Genomic DNA, 21,907 nt, shown 5'->3' with positions numbered 1-21,907 from the left:
AGAATGTACAAGAATGCCTATTTTCAGAGTATCAGTGTTAACTCCATACCTACTTACAGCACATACTGTAGATAGACAGTAAAGGAATTCTGGTCCAAAATTTGATATCGGACCAGATCATATGAACCCTGGTCCCCCACACGAATGTTGAAATATCTACTATTATTGAGTAACAACGGAAAGCCCAATTGGGCAGAGGATAAATTGCACTTTGATCACTTGTCACCCAGTAGTGGTTACACATGATCCACATGTCTCAATAGAAGAGCAGGTAGACCAACTACATAGTTGTGTTAGTAGTATGTTGTATTAACATACATTACCATACAAATTGGTAAAAAAAATAACATTTCATACATTTCAAACAAGACTGGGACATAGTCCCAGTTATCGTGTGGGTTCCATGTGGATCTCTGACAGCGTGTTATTGACTTCATATTGATTACCAAAGTGTTTAGCCAAGGCTTACAGATTTACTCTCTCTTACACACTCACACGTGTGTGTGACTGACAGACAGACAGACAGACAGACATCCCATGGCCTGGATGGACTGACCAATCCCACGACTTATGGGCTGAAGGGACAGACCAAACCGTTTTCTTTCTAACTTCTCAAGTTTTGATTCAATTGTTTATGCTTAGATGGCTCTGGGCAATTGTGTGCCCACGCCGTAACAGTTATGGATTGTAGATTTAATAAACTATACATTTGCTCTCATTGGAGTGCATATATCCGCCAGAGAACCCTGTGTAATCAGTTTAACGTTATAGTCTTGCCCAATGATGGAACTGTGGGGAACTCCATAATTGGACAATTTGTATTGGAGGCCAGTTTCAACTGGTGGGTCTGGGATTAAAAAAAGGACCACCTATTCAGTCGCTTATCCCTAGAACTGCCTCTTGTGGACCAATACAAAGTTTCCACTGTGGCGATTCAGGCAAGGATGGCTCCATCTGCGACCTTTACCTCTATGAAGGTCGAGGCCACATCTAGCCCGGTAGTGTTGCCAAATTCCGCCAATCCTCCAGGCCCACCTGCATTGTGACAATAATCACTTTCTGATGAACCACTAGCAGGTCACCATGTGTCCTGAGCCACAGGGTAATAGCAGCACTCTGCGTGACCTCTGTTGACTGCTGACCACTGACCTCTCACCGCGATGCTCTTTATTTTAATCCTGTTCACCAGTTCAGTAACAAAGCGCTGGGAACAGTCCCTATGGAGAGGACTGTAAGGTGTTAAGAGCACCAAAACAACCACTGATGGAAACCAGCTGGCCATTGGGCCGATTTGAGCTCCCTCCATGTCATTTCTTAATCCAACCCTAAGTCCTTGTTGTGAGAGGTGGAGGTGGAATGCTGACACAAACAGGGCTCTTTGTACTGCATAGGCTAAATCACCTGTGAAGTGGCTATAATATAAGCTCATCCAAAATGCTGCTGCCAGAGTAGGCTTGGCTACTCACTGGAATTAAATATGATTTCAAATTGCCTCACAATTCTTAAATGGTCTAGCTCCCATACATCTCTGACCTGCTCACCATCATCACTAGCTATGGAGTAAACCATAGAATTTAGAACTTTCAAGATCATCAGGTACTGGTGTCCTCCTAACTGTACCTACAATAGAGTAACATCGAGATATGGTGACGATGATTAAATGATGATACCCCCATTCTGTCACAAAAAGCCCAGAATAGTTTAGTAACTAGTTTAAATCAAAGTTGACAATAAGCACTGATCTCTTAACTGTGAACACAAATACATACCTTAACCATTAACTAAAATGCAACCTGACTTCAGGAGCACTCATCATATAGGCAACTCCAAACCATAGGCAAGCTGTGTGGTAGTAGGGCAGAAACAATCTTATGCAGAGGTCTACCCCAGTGGTTCTCAAATGGGGGGTCTGGGGACCCCAGGGGTCCTTGAGGAGATTGCAGTGGTTCCACAGCAAAACGTGTTAAAATTGAAAATAAAAATCAGTTCAACTGCTTTAACCTTATATCTGCTTTAAAATCTCTTTAACACAAATGGGGTCCCCTGTAACATCTTTTCAGATGGGGGTCTGTGGCCAAATACATATCAATTTGGGGGTCCTTGACATGAAAATGTTTGAGATCCAGTGGTCTACAGTGCACCACTAACTTTCCAACCCTATGCACATGTGGGAGTGCTGTAATCAATGGGGTTGACTTGTGATTTGTGGTGGATGAGCACTTTAATTCCAAGTGAAATATAAGTAAGTAATATAAGTATTCCAAAAGTAGATATTTTAGAGGTGAGATATAGGTCCTGCAGCCTCACTGTGTATGCATGATTATATATATTGTTGCTGTCAGGCAGACATTTTATAACGATATCCCAATATCTACCGATGCTATGACTTTATATGAAGGTGGAGTCATTTTAATGTTTGAAATGTTTCAAATTATCGTTATAAATTTGTATTACAGTATTTGTAAAGGATGGATGGCGCTTATCATAATAACCCAGTTATAAGTTGCCTATAGTATATCAACATATATTGATATATCAATGTTGATAAAACACGGTTTATCAACATCTGGCTACATAGTTACAAATGTATAGACACATTTGTAATTGAAATTAACCTGTAAAGATTCACAAGAACCTTTATTTTCAAGTGTTCATGAAAATAAAACAAACATACAAATACACAAAGGTGCAAAACATATCTTGCATTTATTGATTTCTGTATCCAGTGCAAGGACCTCATCATAGCACATAACCCTCTGTGGTGTGGTGTATTGGACAACAAAAACAACCAATACCTACACTGCACTATACAATCGTTTTTATTATTAAGTTATTGTACATAACAAATGGCACCCACTGGTGATTCAATACACCAAGCAGATTCACTGCTGAACACTCAAGTGGTCTGGTGCAGCAGACTCCTCAGTTGAATTGAATTTAGTCTCTGAGGCAGAACATATGCTGCGTTCACGTGGTCTGCAAGAAGGTCCGACTATTAGTTACATAATTCTTTCGACTTGTCTAGTGTCCGGCGGAGAAGATAAATGGAGATGGCCAAAAAGGAGATTGTGGCTACGCTTTTCTTTCAAAAGGCAAAAACTGTTTTTACTGGATAATGAAGAGAACAGAAAAATGATTATGTGCATTAGGTAGAAATGTGTTGTTTTCCAACATACTCCTTAAGTTAACAAAAAGTTACATTTATGTAACAGATCTGTACAAAAACAATCTCAGACTTTCCAGCTTCACTTATCCGACTTGGTAGGGCGTTCACATAATATTTCCATGTCGGAAAGTTCTGTGTCCAATATACCAACACCACAAGGCCATCCATAACATTGCTTAGATTTAAGTTGGAGATGGTTAAAGGTAGGGCAACAGATAACGGACAACTTCATATATTCACATAATATGCCATATCTAGACAATATCAGTCGCTTTTTACATAATTATATCATGAAAATGTTGAACTGTACATGTAGCAGAAGTGGAGGAAGTTACTAGTTGTATTAACTGTGGATGGTATATTAGCTTATGAATGTATATTGAAAATGTCTAGCATTCAAAACCAGCTTAGCTATATGCTCTGGAAGCCTTTCTATGGTTAAATATAAAAGTAACGGTATTTTGATGTTGTAAGGGTCCCTGTACAGTATTTGTTGAGTGGTGCGGTCAAGCACCAAGGTATCTCTGGCAGGTAAATACTACTTCCAATACGGACGTCACAGCCTTTACAAAAACATAAATAAAATAAAATACATTTTCTGGATTATGGGAAATGTTGGAGTTGAGGCGGATTTAGCTGTTCAAGCACAGATATCAAAAATGTATATAACATTCATTGTTTAAGAGAAGGCCACATTATAACATAGGTACTATACTATTGTTTTCCACATTAATTGAATTTCCAGCATTCAAAATTATCTGTTGCCCTGTCTTTAATGTTAGGGACAAGAATTAGGGTCTTGTATCAGCCTCAGCTGATACAAGATACAAGACCCTTGTATCAGCCTCAGCCTAAGAGAAGTGCTGCCTGAGGCATCTCAGGGCAAAAACTGCAGCCATCTTGCTAATTAAAATGGCAGCATACAGTACTACTTTAACATCTTGCTATGTTTTCAAGAAAGCACCCTTCTTGTACAGTACCATGTGCCAAAATAACCTGTAACTGAAACATCACAGAGCAACTTGTTACCCATTCTCTTTTCAGGGTAATTAAGGCTAATGAAAAGAGAACATCCTTGTGTGTTGAAATTGGAATGTAGAAAATGTGGATCTTTCTCAAACATACTTTAACAGTGGTTCTCCACTCAAATCAATGTTTCACTGACCATGGAATCACCAGCCAAGAGATTAAATAACAATCACTCTATGACTTAAGTTGCTCTTCCTCCTGTAAGAATGTCTCACAAAAACTGGACTTTTGTTTTATAATCCGTTATAAAACCTGTTTCACAGAGGCTGCATGCACTGTGTGTCTAAAGAAAGGCGGTTTAAAAGACAGGCACAAGATGTCAATATCAGCGTACTAGTGGTCATTCATTATTAAACATGCCTCTTTTTTTCTTTTTACAAAACCCATAAAACACATCGTAAAGATTGTGATAAAAAATAGGCAGAAGTGTTTATAAAAGAAATTATACAAACATCATATACAATTTAAGCCTTCAAAAACAACAAACCAAAAAAAAAACGTTGATTCAGCTTTACCCAAATTAGCACGTCGCTGACCTCCCATTTGCTCGTTTATAGTCAAGTATCAAGGCAGCAGCATTTCAAGAAACCAACTTGTTGCACATTGCTTCGTGTTGATTTCCCCTCTTTTATAGTGGTCTCCCTTCACGTGCAGTCAAAAGATTCACTAAATAAATAAGCCCTGTCCATTTGGTCCAGAACCATGGATCCACAGCCCTGAGAGGGACGGGACGGGGATGGGGGTGGTTCAGACCAGGTCGGGGGGCCCAAAGGTGTGTTGGTCTCGGCCGAGCGGGAACTGCTGGGTCCAGTCGATGATAGCTGGCTTTAACAGGCCGCAGCAACGCAGCTGGAAGAAGGCTGCCAGATTTCGAACTACACCCACGCTACACAGGAAGAAAAGGAGGACATGATGGTTAAATATAAAGGAAAGGCCCCAGTGGGGTTCAGGCCCAGTACCTTCTTGCTGTGAGGGAACAGCGCCAACAAATAACTCAAACATGGTATTTTAAATAAGTATTTCTGGGGTATTTCTACTATATTGAACAGTGTGTGAGGTCATGTGTCATCAGCACATCATATAAGGTGGGTGCCATTGTGACTTTAACTGGTTGAGGCACTGATTCTTTCCAAACAGTCTATAATTAGAAATATGATTACAATCAGAAAACACTGTATTGCCAAGTGCAGGGTACATAAAGTAATATGCCTTGACATGCAGTGACTCCACTACATACAGAAAGAAACGTGAGCAGGATGCAGTTGTAAATGGTTTAGGTGCCATTTGTTTCATATGGCAAGACCATGGCCAAACCTTGTGAAACGCAACAATTGTGACGCTATAATATGAAAGCAGTCTACAGAAAGGTGTCAGAGGAGAAATGAATTGCAGGCTTTGTGTAGGAGGCAAACAGAATTAACTGGAAAAAAGGAATGTTACTCTAAAATGCAGTGCACCTCAGTGTTTAAAGCATTATTTCACCATGTGAAACCCAATGTGCTTCACAAAGAGAACGAAAAACATCTATGCACTGTATATGTGAACAGATATCTAATAGGCTTGCTTTTAAAAGATGACACAAGTATGTCAGATCATCAGGGTGTTTCTTTCAGACAGCAGACCAAAACTAAGATATTTGTGATCTGCTACTCACTTGTAGGGGTTTTGTCTCAGAGAGATGGGTTGTGGTTGTTTTCTCTGGTGGTGCGTCAGGTTTATTCTCTCTGCTGTTGTAAGACCCAGGAAAGCAATCTGTTCAAAAAGAGAAACACACTTTACTGTTATTATTGCCATGACAGTGATGCGATGCAGCCAAAACATCAAAGTGACTTCCTTGTCAAGAGGGAGCGGTCGTTTTGTTTCACTCAATGTCTTTGCATACATTCATTTAGTGTGGTTCTGATTGGCGTTTGTTGTGTGACATCACACCTTCTCTGCGTGCCCTGTGTATAACCTATTTTCTACCTTTTCTGAGCCTTTATTTGAGAGGTACAACGGAGAGAGATGAGAAACATGGAGCGAGATCAAGGGAGTGACACACCGCGCCATTACCCCTCGGCAAACCGGCGAACAGGTTTTTCACAATACAATAAGAAAACAAAGAATACATGAATATTTAATCAGGAAATACTGTCAGATCGTTCAAAGCATGTATCCTATCAGTACACATTATCGTTTTTGTTCCCATACCCGGAAGGGACGGCTTCTTACATCCTATAATGCAGAGGGCCACGCTGGAATTGGCTGGTGGTTATCGAACAACAGCTGGAACAGCTTGGTAGAGTGCTACAGCTAGACATGTGCTAAAACGTAACTAGCATAGCATAGACATATCTCAAAATAACAATTAACTTAATATGTGAAGTAACAGCATATATCAATCTAAATATAGCATGTGACACCCGACTTTCCACTGTAGACATGGTCAGAAAATACAAACTTGTATACACACACACCTGGTAAAGCTGCATCAGCAGCATGATGGAGGACCAGGAGGTGTGATAGAAGGCCAGGCAGAAGATGCTGAGCACCCAGGGAGAGCAGTTCACCACGGCTGATAAGACACCCAACACCCCCTGCTCCTCATAATGCAGAGGGCAGTGTTTCCACCAGTCTGAAAGAACACCACAGCATTTTACACTGGAAACACTAGAATAACATTCCTTTACACATCAAAAAACTAAGTTAATAATAATGTGATGCGTGGATATAACGACAAGTAAGTAAAAAGTATCACAACTCACTGAGAATAAATTAAGAGTGCATGAAAATAGCAATATTACGCACTATAAATGATAATGGACCAAATAGGCTCTATGCACAGCAGCCATATTGGGAATGAATTGGGCCCCTTCCTTACTTCCTTCACAGGTGTTAACAATAATAATAATTAAGGCTCAGTTCCATTTAGTGTGGCATAGTGGTTGTCTTATTTTCAAGGGCCCCCATAAGTCTGAGAGTGTACAAATGGAACCAAATGGACCCTTACGGGTCCATTTGGTTCCATTTGTACACTCTCAGAGTTACACCCCCACCATAAGGGGCCATTTGGGAACCAAAATGGAGTGTTTCTAGTGAGCCAACATGCACGTTATCAGCACACTGACCAGAATGGAACAGAGCCTTCATTAGTATCATTGGTAACACCTGTGAAGGAAGTAAGAAGAGGCCCAATTTCTTTCCAATATGGCTGCTGTGCATAGGGCCTATTGGACGATGTACAGTTCTGTATTGAGGATACTGATTTGAGCTCACTCACACACGATACAGCCATAGAACATCCATGCTCCCATCATCATGAGGGACAACAGAAAAAGAATGAAGAAGTGATGATTCCTTGCACCTACATAGCACAGGAAAATTGGTTAGAGACACAAGTGCTTCCTCGGACCCAGTAGTGAATTGCAGGACATTCTGGACACAATTTAGGTTCAGGAATATTGTGTCATCTATAATATAGTGGGGTTGTGGCTTTACGGAGGTGAAATTGACAGTCGACTAATTGACTCTTGCTCATGGACTCTTGGCAATGTACATCACCACTTTAGCACCACTCTCGTCTACTATTGCTGACTGTTTACAGTATTCCAGTACTCCTACTGGTATACTTTATTGTGCTGTTACACTGATAATCTGTGTTAATTTACCCATACTACCAATCACTGCACTATTCCAACCATAGACTGTAAAAAGAATGGACAGCGTTACGCCCCTAGACACTACAGACTGTAAATGAAGCCGATTGTTCCAAGACTGTATGTCCGTCATCTTTCAATATCGCGTCATATCTTGCAGAATGCGACCAGACCATTATTGGTTTGGTAGCTTGTCGATCAAGAGCGGGGGCGGGGAATGAATGCTATTGGTTGTGTAGCGTGTCAATCAAATCATCCCGTCCCTCCTAGGGCATAACCTACTTTATCGTCAATTTTAAAATAAATGGGACCATAATTTAGCAAAACGCATATCATGATGATTGAAAGGAGACTTTAAACTAGCGACTGGAAGCATATAGTATTTATGACTATTTCTATTAAGGTAATAAAATCTAGCCTAAAGTTCATTCATTCATATGAACTGTCTCTTCCGTATTGGCGTCAATGTAAAAATCTCAAGCTGGCCCCTTGATTCCAACTTACTCTTAACTCATTCACCGCCACGGACGACTTCTGACGAGTTTTTGTCCATACGCCCACACTGCCAAGGACGACTTATGGAAAAAAGTTCCGGCTTTCTGTTGTTTTTCTGCTGTTTTTAAAAAAACAAGCCACATTCAAACGGCCATAGCTCTGGAAAGGAGGATCGCGACCGGACACATTTTTTTTTCCTATACTACCGGACCCCCGTGCGTGTAATGAGCTGATCTCCGTCTACCTGAGACGTCAATCGTTTGATCAGCGTCACACTTGTAGTGTTGCCAGTCTCCCGTTCATGACACACGGTAAGAATTTATGGCACTATAATTGCAGAATCTGACATGGTGACCATCGAGAAAGAAAATATTGTGTACTGTAATCTGTTCCCAGCACAAACCACACACACACACACACACACACACACACACACACACACACACACACACACATTCAGGCCATCTCACCGATGCAGCCGTTGATCCATATGGAGTGATGGTCCTGTTTTGCCACACAGGCGTCGCACGTGAAACAGTGATTGGTTCTCATGGGTTTCTTCAACTGTGACAGGACGACACAAACACGTAAAGTGGTATTCTTTGGCAAAAGGAAAGAGGACATATAGGCTAGTGCTGGATAAAAGTAAGAAAACCTTTGTCTTATACATTGTGGATTATTTGCTTAAACACACGACAGTGGAAACTAGTACTTTGCAACAAATATAAGACAGACAATTACAAGACAATCACACTTCCCTCATGTGGAAAATATAAGAATGAATGAATGAGTGAATTTCAATTTAGAATTGAATCTAAATGGTACTCTAAGGCACATTTCCCACCTATTCTTTAACACATTACCTGCCAATCACGAGTATAACCGTTATTGGAAAAATACCCCGTTATCTGCCAGTCACGAGTATAACCGTGAATTAAATAAATATTTTTTTCCCCCCAATTTTCAATTTATCCACACAGAACCAGAGATATAGCCATCCAAAGATTTCTAGCTCCATTCACTCCTTGGTTAACTTATTACTTTAAAATCCTGTATCTCGGCTCCTGTGTTTTTTGTTTTTAACATTGGCAGTGGGGGAAGTAAAAAAAAAAAGACCTCTGGCAGGGAATGTGTTAATAACTTTATTTTGATTTTTGTTAGATATGTCATGACAAAGTATGATATTCCATTGTGGTTTGTTGAATTAGAATGACACCTGAATTTCCCCCTGGGGTTCAATAAATGTTTATCTTATTTAACAGTTAGTGTTGGGATGAGGACAAGGTTTCCATGAGAAACAGACAAAAGGGTTTACTTACTTTCCATGACTCATGACACAGATATCTCCTTACACAGCACATGCAGTAATTAAAAGTGAATGTGATATGTTCCTTCTCACTGCGCCTTACCATGCAGGATGTGCAGAAAATCCTGGGGTCTAGACAACCAGCTTCAGCCAGCATCAACACATTCTGAGAGAACAATCAGAATAATCAGTATGGCAAATAATCAGTATTGTACAACAAAAGGAGCACTGGCTGCAGTATGAGTTATCTTTGACTATCAGTCAAAAGCACCTCAACATTCGTCATCACCTGAAGTAGGATGCACATTGAATTCTGACTTAGAAATAAATGTCACAAAACAAATTCCTCAATAAATGGCTATTTTAGTTTAATCAATGTTGAGAAGGTTAGAGGAAGGGCTTTCACCAACTAGTCGACTAGTCGACTAGTATAACCACTAGTCGACCTTGTTGGTACTAGTCGAATAGTTGGGGGAAAAAAAGAAAATAGTTTTTTTTTGTTTTTAATGCCATAGTAATGGCCCATCTTACTATTATTATTATCCTCCTGACTTTATTTTTTATCAAAAGGGGGTCAAAAGTATGCCCAATAAAAGCCTATTATTGGGCAATGGGGATCCTTGGAGACACTGCTGTGGTGCTGTGCTGCTCTGCCAGAAGCGCTTCCCTTAAAACGCCATAAAAATAAGGACAGGAGGATAATAATAATAGTTATATAGTAGTAGGATGGCATTAAAACAATGCCCCCCCCTCTTTTTTTTTTTTTGTACATTTTCATGTAAATTTTGACTAGTCGACTACCACTGGGTCAAATTAGTCGACCTGTAAAAATCTCTAGTCGTGAAAGCCCTAGTTAGAGGAGTCATTGGCTGTAATAGGGACGTAGGTTATCATCCACATAACAGTGGAAGTTTATATCCGGACTTTCTGAAAATGTGCCCTAGGGGTCGCATATACACACACAGAAAAGAATCAGACCAAGAACTGAATCTTGCGGGACAACATATTTGACGCTTTCCAGTCCAAGAAATTCTGCAATTAGTGGAATACATATTGTAAATATTCAAAATTGTATAATACTCATACCATTTTTTTTTCTTCTTCGGTTGCCTTGACAACTCCTGGGTCTGTCCTGCAGGCACGGAGATAATAGTAGAGGAGAGCAGTGGCATTGAGCGTGAACAGGACCTGTGCTGTTGCGCTGGGGCCATGTGGATGAATGGTTAAGGAGTTTGGCAGCTTTTCCAACAAAGGCAAAGGTCATGGTAAAAATGGAAAATCAAGGGCTGATATAACTTTGAGCTGACCATCTAACCGTCTAATCTTTTAAAAGTGCAACTAAACCAAAGCTCTTGAACACATCAGGGTGTGCTGAAGGATATCAGGTAGGAACCAGAGGTACCAGGTCACCAGCATCCAGAAGACTGTAGCCATGAGAGCAGTAGTCGGAAGAAGAGATCGGAAGGCTGGGCTTGGCATATTCCTGTTTGACATGACAACGGTTGACATTAATGAAAACTATAATCTATACTGTAAGGAGACCGCACTCCAGGCAGGAAGGAGGAAATGTCTGATGCTTCTCAGATGTATGACAATCCAACACAAATCACAAGCAAAGTAACAACATGTCTTCATCAGTGTTCAGAGTCACTCATGAGTCATGACGCTGTTGAAGACAGACAAACATGACAAAATAATTACCTTTGTAAATATAGTTTGGACCCTGTATACTAGGGGTGTGCCGATATATTGTCCCGCGATATATTGCAATACGTTTTCGTGACGATATGTATCGTTTTGGCGTTTTAGCAAAAACAGAAGTATTTGTTTGCATTTGCTTTTTTTCCCACCCATATATTTTCATAGGCTTTTTTTCCCCCCCATATATTTTCATAATAAATAAGTGCCATATATCGTATCGATATCGTGAGCCCAATATCGTGTATCGTATCGTGAAATTAGTGTATTGGCACAGCCCTACTGTATACTATATTCATTTCTTGCTCGTTGTTTATATAGCAGTTTTGCATTTTGACTGAAACGGAGAATGGTCACTCAAGAAGAACACAAGCAGCAGTAATTACATCCTCACCTTGAGGCCAGATTGGCCACTCCGCACACAAGAGCTAGCAGGACCCCTTTAAGCAGCCAGGACTCAGAGTTCATGTCGACTATAGCGCCCACGCTCCCAAACATAGCAACGCAGAACGAAAACTGCAAAAACACCTGCAGACAGATACAGAAGAAGGTGTTAGATATGGACATAGGTCTTTGTTTTTTAGACTGATCCACAAGTACATTGATGTCTGCCCATGTAGGAGAGTCTGAGTGTTGTGTGTGTGCTTGCGGTTTCCACACCTTGTACTTGTTGACCATCCTCAGGCAGCGGGAGTTGGAGCGGATCCTCTCCTGCTTAATGTGGTTGAGCATGTGGATGAGCAGGGGGCTGTGTACCTGGTGGGCCAGGTCGATGGGAGTATGACCCTGTGGACAAGCCATACAGCCATCAAACACCACAGAACTTTATTACATTAGAATTAGAACACGTCTACGTAGTATTTTGTCACTGTCGGGTGGAAACCTTGGACTTATGTCCAGTATTAATTACATTTCAGGAAATGGATCCAGTGTAGTTATTATTTAGTCACAAGCTCTACTACTTTTTACTGGTTAAATATGTATAGAACCCACACAGACATAACCACTTTCAACCTGGCATCCCTATTTTGGGCATTTTCCTTCGGCTTTTTTATTTCTAAAATAGTGAAAATAGCCAATCTAAATGCTTGCAACGCAACGCATTGTAAGCTTGTAGATCAGCATTTATTTTGTCATACAACAACAAAGTATAAAATATGAAATATGAACATTCAAGGTTTCTGAGAGACATTAACGATTTAAAATAGCACCAATTATCAAAATCTTCAAATAGCACCAATTATCGAAATGTCTTTGTTATGCGTGTGTGTTGAGGAGGCTTACGTTGATGTTTTCTGTGTCCACACTGGCTCCTGCCTCCAGCAACAGGTGAGCTGCGTCTACGTTTCCTGCCAGCACGGCGCAGTGCAGCGGAGTGTTTCTGTTGACTTTGTCCACAGCGCTCACGGAAGCATTGTTCTTAATCAGGAAGTTAGTGGGCTCTGGCCTGTGGCACACAATGTACAGTAACATTAGCTTTATTTCTGTGTTTCTCACTGTAATTGTATCTTTTAGATTGTGTTTTCAAATGGAACACCACAATTGCCCTATAGGATTATAATAAAGGGTAAGTCTGAATGGCAGAATGACACTTTAAACAAGATTTCAAAGGCTTTTCTGACTAGAGACACAAGAGGGGAGATTAGAGGAATGACGGGTAACTTGAAGTCCTTGAATTCGATCTGAATTCATTATCGTTGTGGTTATAATCATGGTTAGTTCACACCAGGGTTTCCACTAGGTAATTATTTGGCCGGCCAACATTGATTAGCAACATTACAACATAAGATTGTAATTTACCAGCCAATTGCTAAATTTACCGGCCATAATGTAATACACGTCACGAGTGTGTTTGCAGATATGTGCGTGTGCACTACCCAACTGATCGCTAAACTTTGTTCCTGTAGCGATTCTTTACACAACTTTATCATAGATGAACTGTGCTGTTCCTGCATTTATTCTACATCATATTTTCCCATAGATTTGAGTTTGTTTGTTATTTTTCTCCCCAATTTAGTCATCGCCAAATCCCGCATTTTTTTTGTATAGTCCCAATTATTGCCAAGCTCCACTGTTGGTCTTGGGGAGGGTGTGGTAGACATTACCACATGTCTCCTCCGTTACACATGGAGGCACCTGCCGCTTTTCACCTGACAGTGTTTAATAGGGTATAGGGGGGAATATACAGTAGGAGACACAGATCATCAATTGGATTCAGTTCCCTGATGTTACACATCCTTGCTGAACTGGCAGGACACTCAAAGAGTTACTTTTCTTACTGGGATGCAGATTAACCCAGGTCTAGCGATTGTTGTCAAATACTGTAGGTCTGGAGTATATTGAAGAGTACACAAATAGATGCATGGAAACTAAACAAAATTAAGTTCCAAAATTGAGGTTTAATATACACCAGTTAAAACACATAAAACCTGCGGATCTGGGTCTAATGTAAAGAGAAACAACATTGATGTGACCACTGCTCCAGGCTGAATGTAAACAGAAATCCAGTTTTCCAAATGTACTTTTTCCTTTCTCTTTAACTCATTCACTGCCAGAATTATTTCTGGCCTGTTTGAACACCGCCAAGATTTTTCATTGAAAAAAAAAAGTACTCAGGAGCCGAGATACAGAATTTTTAAGTTTTAAGTTAACAAGGAAGTGGATGGGAGTCTATATCTTCGAAAAATCATATCTCCTTGGTCTTTGGGTCAAAAAAAAAAAAAAAAAATCTAAAAAAAAAAAAAAAAAAAAAAAAAATATTTTTTTTTTTTTTTTTTTTTTTTTAAAGTCGTTTTAGTCGTTCTTGGCAGGCATGGCTTATGGACAGAAGTCGTTTTAGTCGTTCTAGGCAGTATATGAGTTAAAAAAAGAACAGAGCTTTACCCTATAATCTTCTGAGCTGCTAACATCAACGGTGTCTGTCCATTACAATCAGAGGCATCAACTTCCTGGAAACAGCAAAACAAGAGAGAATAATCAGCATACAAAAATTACACTACAAAATAAATAAATAGAAATCAAATCACAAGCAGCACCGGAAAAATGCTATACAGTAAGTGTGACTTAAAAAAACTGAATGTATGTTACAGTAAGCATCATAGGGCGGAACAAGTGATTTCTTATTATTACAACATAGTAACAAGCACATACAAACATTTGCATAGGATACAAATATACAACAATGCAACTCATGAAAGCACAAGAAATAAATATAAAGAAAAGGCACGATAGGAAATCAGTGTAAAAGCACAGTAAGGAGAGGACCAACCTGGCCTTTAGCCATGAGATACGCTGCTATGGCCATGTGCTGGAACAAGATGGCCAGGTGGAGACCTCTGTAGCCTTCTCCATCTGCTATGCAGGGGTCTGCGCCGTACCTCAACAGCTGGATGACAATGGGGAGATGACCTTGCCTGCACAGACAACATGAATCAACATCAACATCTCCTCTTCAATTAGCGATTGCCGACATACTGAGGGGGTGGGGGGTAAACATCAACCACCCAAAGGGTTGTTTTTATTAGCTGCAAATCACAGCTAGAATCATGGTATAAACATATTTCAAAAGCTACAAACAAAAGACCCGTTATCTTTCATTATTAATAGTTATTCTTCTGTATGTCCCGAATGAGTCATAGATTGAGATCCCAGATTGGTTTGTCACAGGAATGAGGGCTAGCCCGACATCACCACGGCGGTTGCCGTCAGCCTCATCACCCCAGACAAAAAAAAAACCTACTCCAAGTAGTTTTTAAGCCAAACCTGAGGACAAAACTAAATCGGTGATCAGTGTTGTGATCACAGTATCCCTAAAACAGCATGAACCTAAAAATACATGTACTTATGGTCATAGTCACCTTATAGCCCAATGAAGAGGAGTAGATTTCAAGTCTCCACCCAGCTGGTCAATGACTGCTCCCACAGACATGTAATACCTGGAAGAGGAAGGTCAGGACAGGTTACATTCAAAAATAATGCTAGCATCTGCATCGCTGTAAAAAATAATAATCTTCAATAGCATCTAGGCTATTTGGTTGCACGTGTCTAATATGTAATGCTAAAAGGCAGCATTTTCTCTTCCCAAATTAGATTTGCGTTTCAATTCTCTTTCATTTTAATTTCCAAATTAAATTATTTAGTTGTCGCAATTATTTTTGCGTAATCGTCGTAATCGTCCTAATCAATTCCATGTTAAAAAGGTCATATATATATTTTTTTAAAGTCAAAAATAGTGGAAATAGCAGATCTATAAGCTCAAAACGCGTCGCATCGCGACACGTTTTGAGATTATAGATCGGCTATTTCCACTATTAATGTTTATTTTTAAGTATAAAGTAATTAAATATGTGTTATTTGTCATATCTGCCCTGTGCAACTTTTGTTTACGAAAGCTAAAAGCCAAACAGAAATGTAATTTTTATTCATAATGTTCCATTAATTTTCAACGACAGAAACACAATAAAATCGTTAATCGCAATTATTTGAGTGATAATTACTCGTCAAGTTAAATTTGTAATCGTGACAGCCCTACGTAGCTCCTAGGGGATGAGCCGTCTAGAAAAGCGTTTGCTTGCGTGCGTGCACAATAACATTCAGCCATAGTTTCCGATGCTTACTTGACCAGCTCAGAGCGGTTGTTGATGGCTGCCCAGTGCAGAAGTGATACATTCTCTTTGTCAGGCTGCCTTACATCGTATCCAGCGTCCAACAACTCTTTACACCGATCCAGGATGCCAAACCTTCAAAGAATAAGGTATAAGAGATATGAGCAAAATGTTTTGCCTGTTTATTCCCTAGGGGTAAATTTCATTTCAGCAGCCAGGAATAGTAGGACATAGCCAGAGCCACAATAGAGGGAACTAGAAGCAGATAGGAATTAATTGCACAAGGAAGGTAGATACGAATATTAGTATTGTACCATAACCAGATAGGAGCTACCAATATTTGCACTTCCAGTGTGCAGGCGCCGATTTCACTTAAACATAATCCAACCCCAAAAAAGATATATATTTATATAGATTAGTTACATTAAAGTTGCAAATAGAAAGAAATAAGACACATATCTCCAGTGTTCTATATGTGTATACATGTACACTGTTTATTTACTGTATACTTACAGTATTGTTAGGTCCTTGTAATATACAAATGCCATATTGAGCAGAGCACCTAACAACATCATGAGTTTTACAGGCAAGTAAAACTAAGAATAGCACAACAAATAGATGGATGCAGGCTACATTGATCAGGTGCATAATGATTCATTATTGAATGTTACTGCAGTGGAGGGGCAAAGCTCGAGGACTCTCTTGCACATGTGATAGAAGAAAAAACATAAAATAACCTGAGCTCTCAAAATCCAGATCAATTCTCCAAAACCTCAAACCAAAATCTATTTGACTATTGAGACCGAAACTATCAGTCATGACTCTATAGAAAAAACATATTGCGCAAATGAAAAACAATCCGTTTTCAAGTGGAATTTCAGGTGGTTAAAAATCCCTGGCATGTAAAATACACTGTGTACCTACATGCTTAGCTAGCTATCCTGACAAAAGACATGATTAACTGCAGAGATAAGAAGTCAGATATAGATCTAACAGTGACCTTTTCTCTACTCTACTGCACGACTACTTGAGGTGAGGGCGTTGACATTATTTTAGTCTCACTCTGTGTTCTTTTCATGGTAAATGGTCTCCATTTTAATGCGCTTTCCGAAGACCTTTACAATGATCTGATAAAAAAAAGAAACTCACAATAATTGTATTTCAGGGAATTTTAATTATCGTCAATCTTCGCCAGTCGTCAATATCCTCTGTCATACACTGGAATCAATTTGATTTTCCAGGTTGCATATCTGGTCTAATCAGCGGATATGGAAACGGTCTGTGTGTGTGTGTGTGTGTGTGTGTGCGTGTGCGTGTGCGTGTGTGTGTGTGTGTGTAAAGTACCGGATAGTACAGATTTGTAGTAGGCAAGCCCTAGGCTAGCTGGCACTGAACAGAAACCCTGCTTTCCACACTACGATGCAACGCTACCATGGCTGAAGGTTCAGCTTACCCCATGTATCATCCACAACACAAGTTAAATCAGATGTGTGGACATAGGGCATAGCAGTGGCGGCCATTTTCTGGTTCCATTGTTCCAGAACCCATTCATTTTTCCCATAGAGATTTCAAAAAACATTTGTATAAATTATTTTAAGCCTAGAATCAAGCCATCCAGGATCCTGGTGATTCATGACCATAAAACATGTAATTCTGTGATAAAAAAAAAAATGGAAAACCGCAAAACAAAGGGTATTTATTAAATAGTATATCATATAATTAAATATTCATTTTTTCCCCCCATAAATAAATATATCTTTTTGGAAATCTCTATTGGAAAAATGAATGGGGTCTGGATCGATGGAACCAGAAAATGGCCGCCACTGCTATGCCCTATACCATTGGTTCTCAAAGTGGGGTCTGGGGACCCCCAGGGGTACTTGAGGGGGTTCCAGGGGGTCCCCAGCTAAATGATGGACAGGAACCAAATGGACCCTTATGGGTCTGTAACTCAGAGAGTGTACAAATGGAACCAAATGGACCCGCAGTGTTAAATTAACATTGGTTTTACAATGTGAATTGGGGTCCCAGAGGTATAAATGCCATTAAATGGGGGTCCGAAGCCTAATGCATGTCAAACTGGGGGTCCTTGGAATTAAAATGGTTGAGAATCACTGCTAGAGAGCCGTAAAAACCTTCTCTTATTGGGGTCCCTGGCTTATCTTTTCAAATGGGGGTCCACGGGGTAATAAGTGTCAATTAGGGGGTCCTTGACATGAAAAAGTTTGAGAACCACTGCCCTATACTATGGATTCAATAAAAAAAAATAGTACAACACTGTGTCTGTCCTGTATCAACATATTAAGCATCTCTGACAACCATCCAGCTCTGTTTGGCCAATTCCAGGTAACTAACTTACTGTAAGTTAGATCTACTTAACGTTAATGTAGCAGTGACTGATGTCAGGCTCTGCCCCTATCTGCGCCCTAGGGAAGATTTCACTGACTAATGCATGTTTGATCATTTAATGGGAATTTAATCATTCTACAGCATTTCCATTAATGCAAGTCCAGTCCTATGTTGTAGCTATGTTGTAACAAACATTGTCATGGCAAATATTCAAATAGGACTGTATGCAAAAGTTATCCAATCAGTTAACAATCATTTTCATCACTCTTTTAATTCATACTTGATTACGGCTGAATTAAATATTATCTCATTGTGGTTACCTGCTGGGTGTTGGCAAGAGTCTGAAATCTGAAATTTGTTTTTCAGTAAAAATGTGTACACAAATGATGTCCAATGATGAGACAATAACATTATTTGTTTCTTATCAAAATGTCAGGCAAGGTGAGGAGGGAAGATCAGGAGAGGTTCAGTGTTCACTGTTCAGTGACTTAAGAACACATTGACGCAAAGCCAAGGAGGAACCTGGGATCGAAAACCCGGAAAAGTCTAATTCCCATGCAGCCGTTCTACAGTTCCACTGTCACCCCTTTGTCTTATTAACAGTATATACTTGTATGCCTCGAATGTGGTACACTGTGATTTCCCTATGTGGACACATGAAGTTACAACTAAACAATGTTTTTCAACCAACTGCCACCACCTTTTTTACATTCAAACGCTAAACTACATTTTTCACAACCAAAAGTTGAAAACAGCCAAAAGAGAATAAATTATGCTTAACTTTGTACATTGTTTTTTGCTTAAAACTCAATATGGTAAATTTCCAAGCGTCCCTAAAAATCAGGTCGCCCTTTCACCACCCCATAACATTTTGTAACATAAAAAAGGACCCGTCCCATTGCCTAAGTGAACCTACTGTGTTGCCTTGACGATGTCCCAGCTGCTGCTGTCATCCATGTGCGACCGTTTCTTCGACGGCTGACTCTCCATCGCCTGATCTGTGTTTCTGCCAAACTGTCCATGGAAAGCAGGCATGAACCCATGCACTCTGGGTCCATGACTATGTGAATGACCACTGTGTCCGTGTTGGCAGTCATCATCCAAGTGGCTGTGACACTGGGACACAAACAAAGCAGAAAACTGACACATTGTTCTATCTAGAACAGTGGTTCTCAAACTTTGTCATGTCAAGGACCCCCAAAATGATATGTATTTGGCCGCGGACCCCCATCTCAAAATATGTTGTTCCAGGGACCTCCAGAAGCAAAGACTTGAGTTACAAATGTTTGCTTTAAAAAATATATATTCAAAGATTCGCCCAAAAAAAAACAACACAATTTTTCAAAAATAGCAGATCTACAAGCTCATATGAGCTTGGATATCTGCTATTTTTTAATAGCCAAAGTATAAAAGGTTAAAATGATTGTGATGCTATAATAACACATTTTGCTGGGGACCCCCTGGAACCCCCCCCCCAAGGACCCCTGGGGGTCCCCGGACCCCACTTTGAGAACCAATGATCTAGAATACTCCATTTGGAAAAGATGAACAAGGAAGCGAATAGTAGCTATATCTTCTGGATAACCATGAAAGAACACTACGAATCTAAAATACTTTCAAATTATGGGGGCCTTGCTGGACTTTATATCTGGGGTACAAATAAAGAGCTGGCTTTTAAAATGGGCAGGAATTTTATCTGAATATATCGGATAATATTGAGCTCATGACATGTCAACTCTCACTATATAACCTACAGTAGCTCTGAACAAGGACAATTGTCCAGCTTAAAGGGAGACTTAGTAACTTTGAGCCTAAATTATCACCATACGTTATTATGATTATTGTTATGTTATTATTCTATGCATTATGCTTGCAGCATACGTTATGTTATGATAGCATAACATAATAATAATCACAGATTAATACAGACAGCCAGTGGTGGAAAAAGTACTCACATATTTCTTTAAGTAAAAGTATCAATACTGCATGAAATACTAAATAATAAAAGTCCAGAATTACATTTTTACTTGAGTAAAAGTACAAAAGTATTGGCATCAAAATATACTTAAAAGTACCAAAAGTAGAAAGTACTCATTAGTCATTATGCAGAATGTTTTCAAATGTGTTAAAAATATAAATAAAGCTCATTGTGATCGTAGATCGGCTATTTTCGAATGGCCGAAATGAATAGGGCTGAAGTTAGTAATGCATATTTTGTAACAATAATCTAGTAACTAGTAACTTAAGTTTTCAAATAATTGTAGTGGAGCAAATATAATATAATATTTGCCTCTGAGATGTAGTGGAGTAGAAGTAAAAGTACTGAAAATTGCAAATACTACAGGAAAGTAAAAAATATCTCCAAATTGTACTTTGAGTAAATGTACTTTACACCACTGACGGGAAGGCCAAATGCACCTGTCACTGTGCTTCTAATGAATCCACCCTTGGTAAACACATGCAGCTAACTCAGCCCCGCGGTTACCCCGGGCAGCGGGCGTGTGGATGCAGCCCGAGCCACCTAAACTAAACCGTTAACAATAGCACTGAATAGCAACAGAGATGGTATAACGAAAGCGAAACGGATAAAAGAGCATCTTTTCACGTATAGCTCAGAGTGAGGAGAGTTTCCGCTACCTTGTATCCTTCCTCATCACAGATGCATTCACACGATGACAAACTGACTCGGGACTCTAGAACGTAAGTAATGTAAGAGACGTGTCTAATTACGCCGCTCTAAGCGCATTGATTAAAGTAACGATGGATATGTCAGTGTCGATCGATGTGCCTCAAAACAGCTCGGCCCCACGTTACAATGCACATCTCACAGCGATCTAGCTAACATTACTGCTAACAACCTGTCAACACAGGATAGCATCAGAATAGAAAGACTGTATAACACCTGACAGCTGGCTCTCATTGAACACACAGTAAAGGTAACACAGTGAGATCAAACGGGTAATAATGCGGTCAGCCGACGATCACCATAATAAAGCAACTTACATCACTGTCTTGATTCCAATCCATATTTTTTTGTTGTGAAGGGAGGATAGGAGATGAAAAGTTCCTTCCTCTTCACTTTTTACTTCCTGGATGTTTAACGCACGACCTGATTGGTCTGTTGTCGTCCTCTCGTCAGGGTTGCCATATCTTGTGAGAGAAATAAGCAAACAGGTCTAGGAAAACAAGCCCAAAAGAAGCAACTTATTAATTAGGCCACATGAGCGTCGGCTATTTGAAAATAGCTGGTCAAAATTTGAAGATAGCCAATCTAAAGCTCACAGACGCGTTGTGAGCTTGCAGATATGCTATTTTCTTAAACTCTTGCAATAAAATGTGGAATATTTGGAATATTTTTTGAAACATACAACTACACAAATGCTCAGCTGGGCACAAAACATTATCATGAAAATATTTGAGAACCTGGTTTAAATCTTTTCTTTTTTGTTTCTTTGTGTTTTTGTTTTTTTTAACTCGCACTACCAATTTTTACAAGCAACTTTACAGAAAAACAAGCTGTTGTATGATGTTCTGCATAGAGCGTAGTAAGTATATCGTAAGTATATCTGTCTGTTTTCTTAATGTCATCATGATTTGAGTGCGTGGGGGATCTAATTTGAAATAA

General features: G+C 39.7%; 1 protein-coding gene across 1 annotated transcript; it reads right to left on the bottom strand.

The window, feature by feature from the left end:
* Positions 1–2,677: 2,677 nt before the first annotated feature.
* Positions 2,678–21,382, bottom strand: zdhhc13 (zDHHC palmitoyltransferase 13). Its single transcript, XM_084059868.1, has 17 exons — positions 21,286–21,382; positions 19,199–19,398; positions 15,946–16,068; positions 15,187–15,264; positions 14,598–14,742; positions 14,213–14,277; positions 12,614–12,776; positions 11,990–12,115; positions 11,724–11,857; positions 10,992–11,114; positions 10,718–10,832; positions 9,735–9,797; positions 8,796–8,889; positions 7,455–7,538; positions 6,652–6,809; positions 5,850–5,947; positions 2,678–5,081 (listed from the first exon to the last, which is right to left on the bottom strand). Exons 1-17 carry the CDS (start codon positions 21,307–21,309, stop codon positions 4,943–4,945), a joined length of 1,932 nt encoding a protein of 643 aa, XP_083915994.1. The 5' UTR covers positions 21,310–21,382; the 3' UTR covers positions 2,678–4,942.
* Between the last annotated feature and the right edge of the window lie 525 nt (positions 21,383–21,907).

The sequence above is a fragment of the Gymnoscopelus microlampas genome (genome assembly GCF_963454915.1).
Source record: "Gymnoscopelus microlampas genome assembly, chromosome: 1".
NCBI classification, from domain to species: Eukaryota; Metazoa; Chordata; class Actinopteri; order Myctophiformes; family Myctophidae; genus Gymnoscopelus; species Gymnoscopelus microlampas.
Note: the sequence above shows the minus strand (reverse complement) of the source record. Positions and strands in the feature narration are given on the sequence as shown.

Coding starts and splice junctions, on each gene's coding strand:
- zdhhc13 (XM_084059868.1), bottom strand. CDS start 21,309: ATGGATTGGAATCAAGACAGTGAT. Junction 19,399..21,285: donor ATTGGAATCAAGACAGTGAT/GTAAGTTGCTTT, acceptor TTTGTGTCCCAG/TGTCACAGCCACTTGGATGA. Junction 12,777..14,212: donor GCAGCTCAGAAGATTATAGG/GTAAAGCTCTGT, acceptor TGTGTGCCACAG/GCCAGAGCCCACTAACTTCC.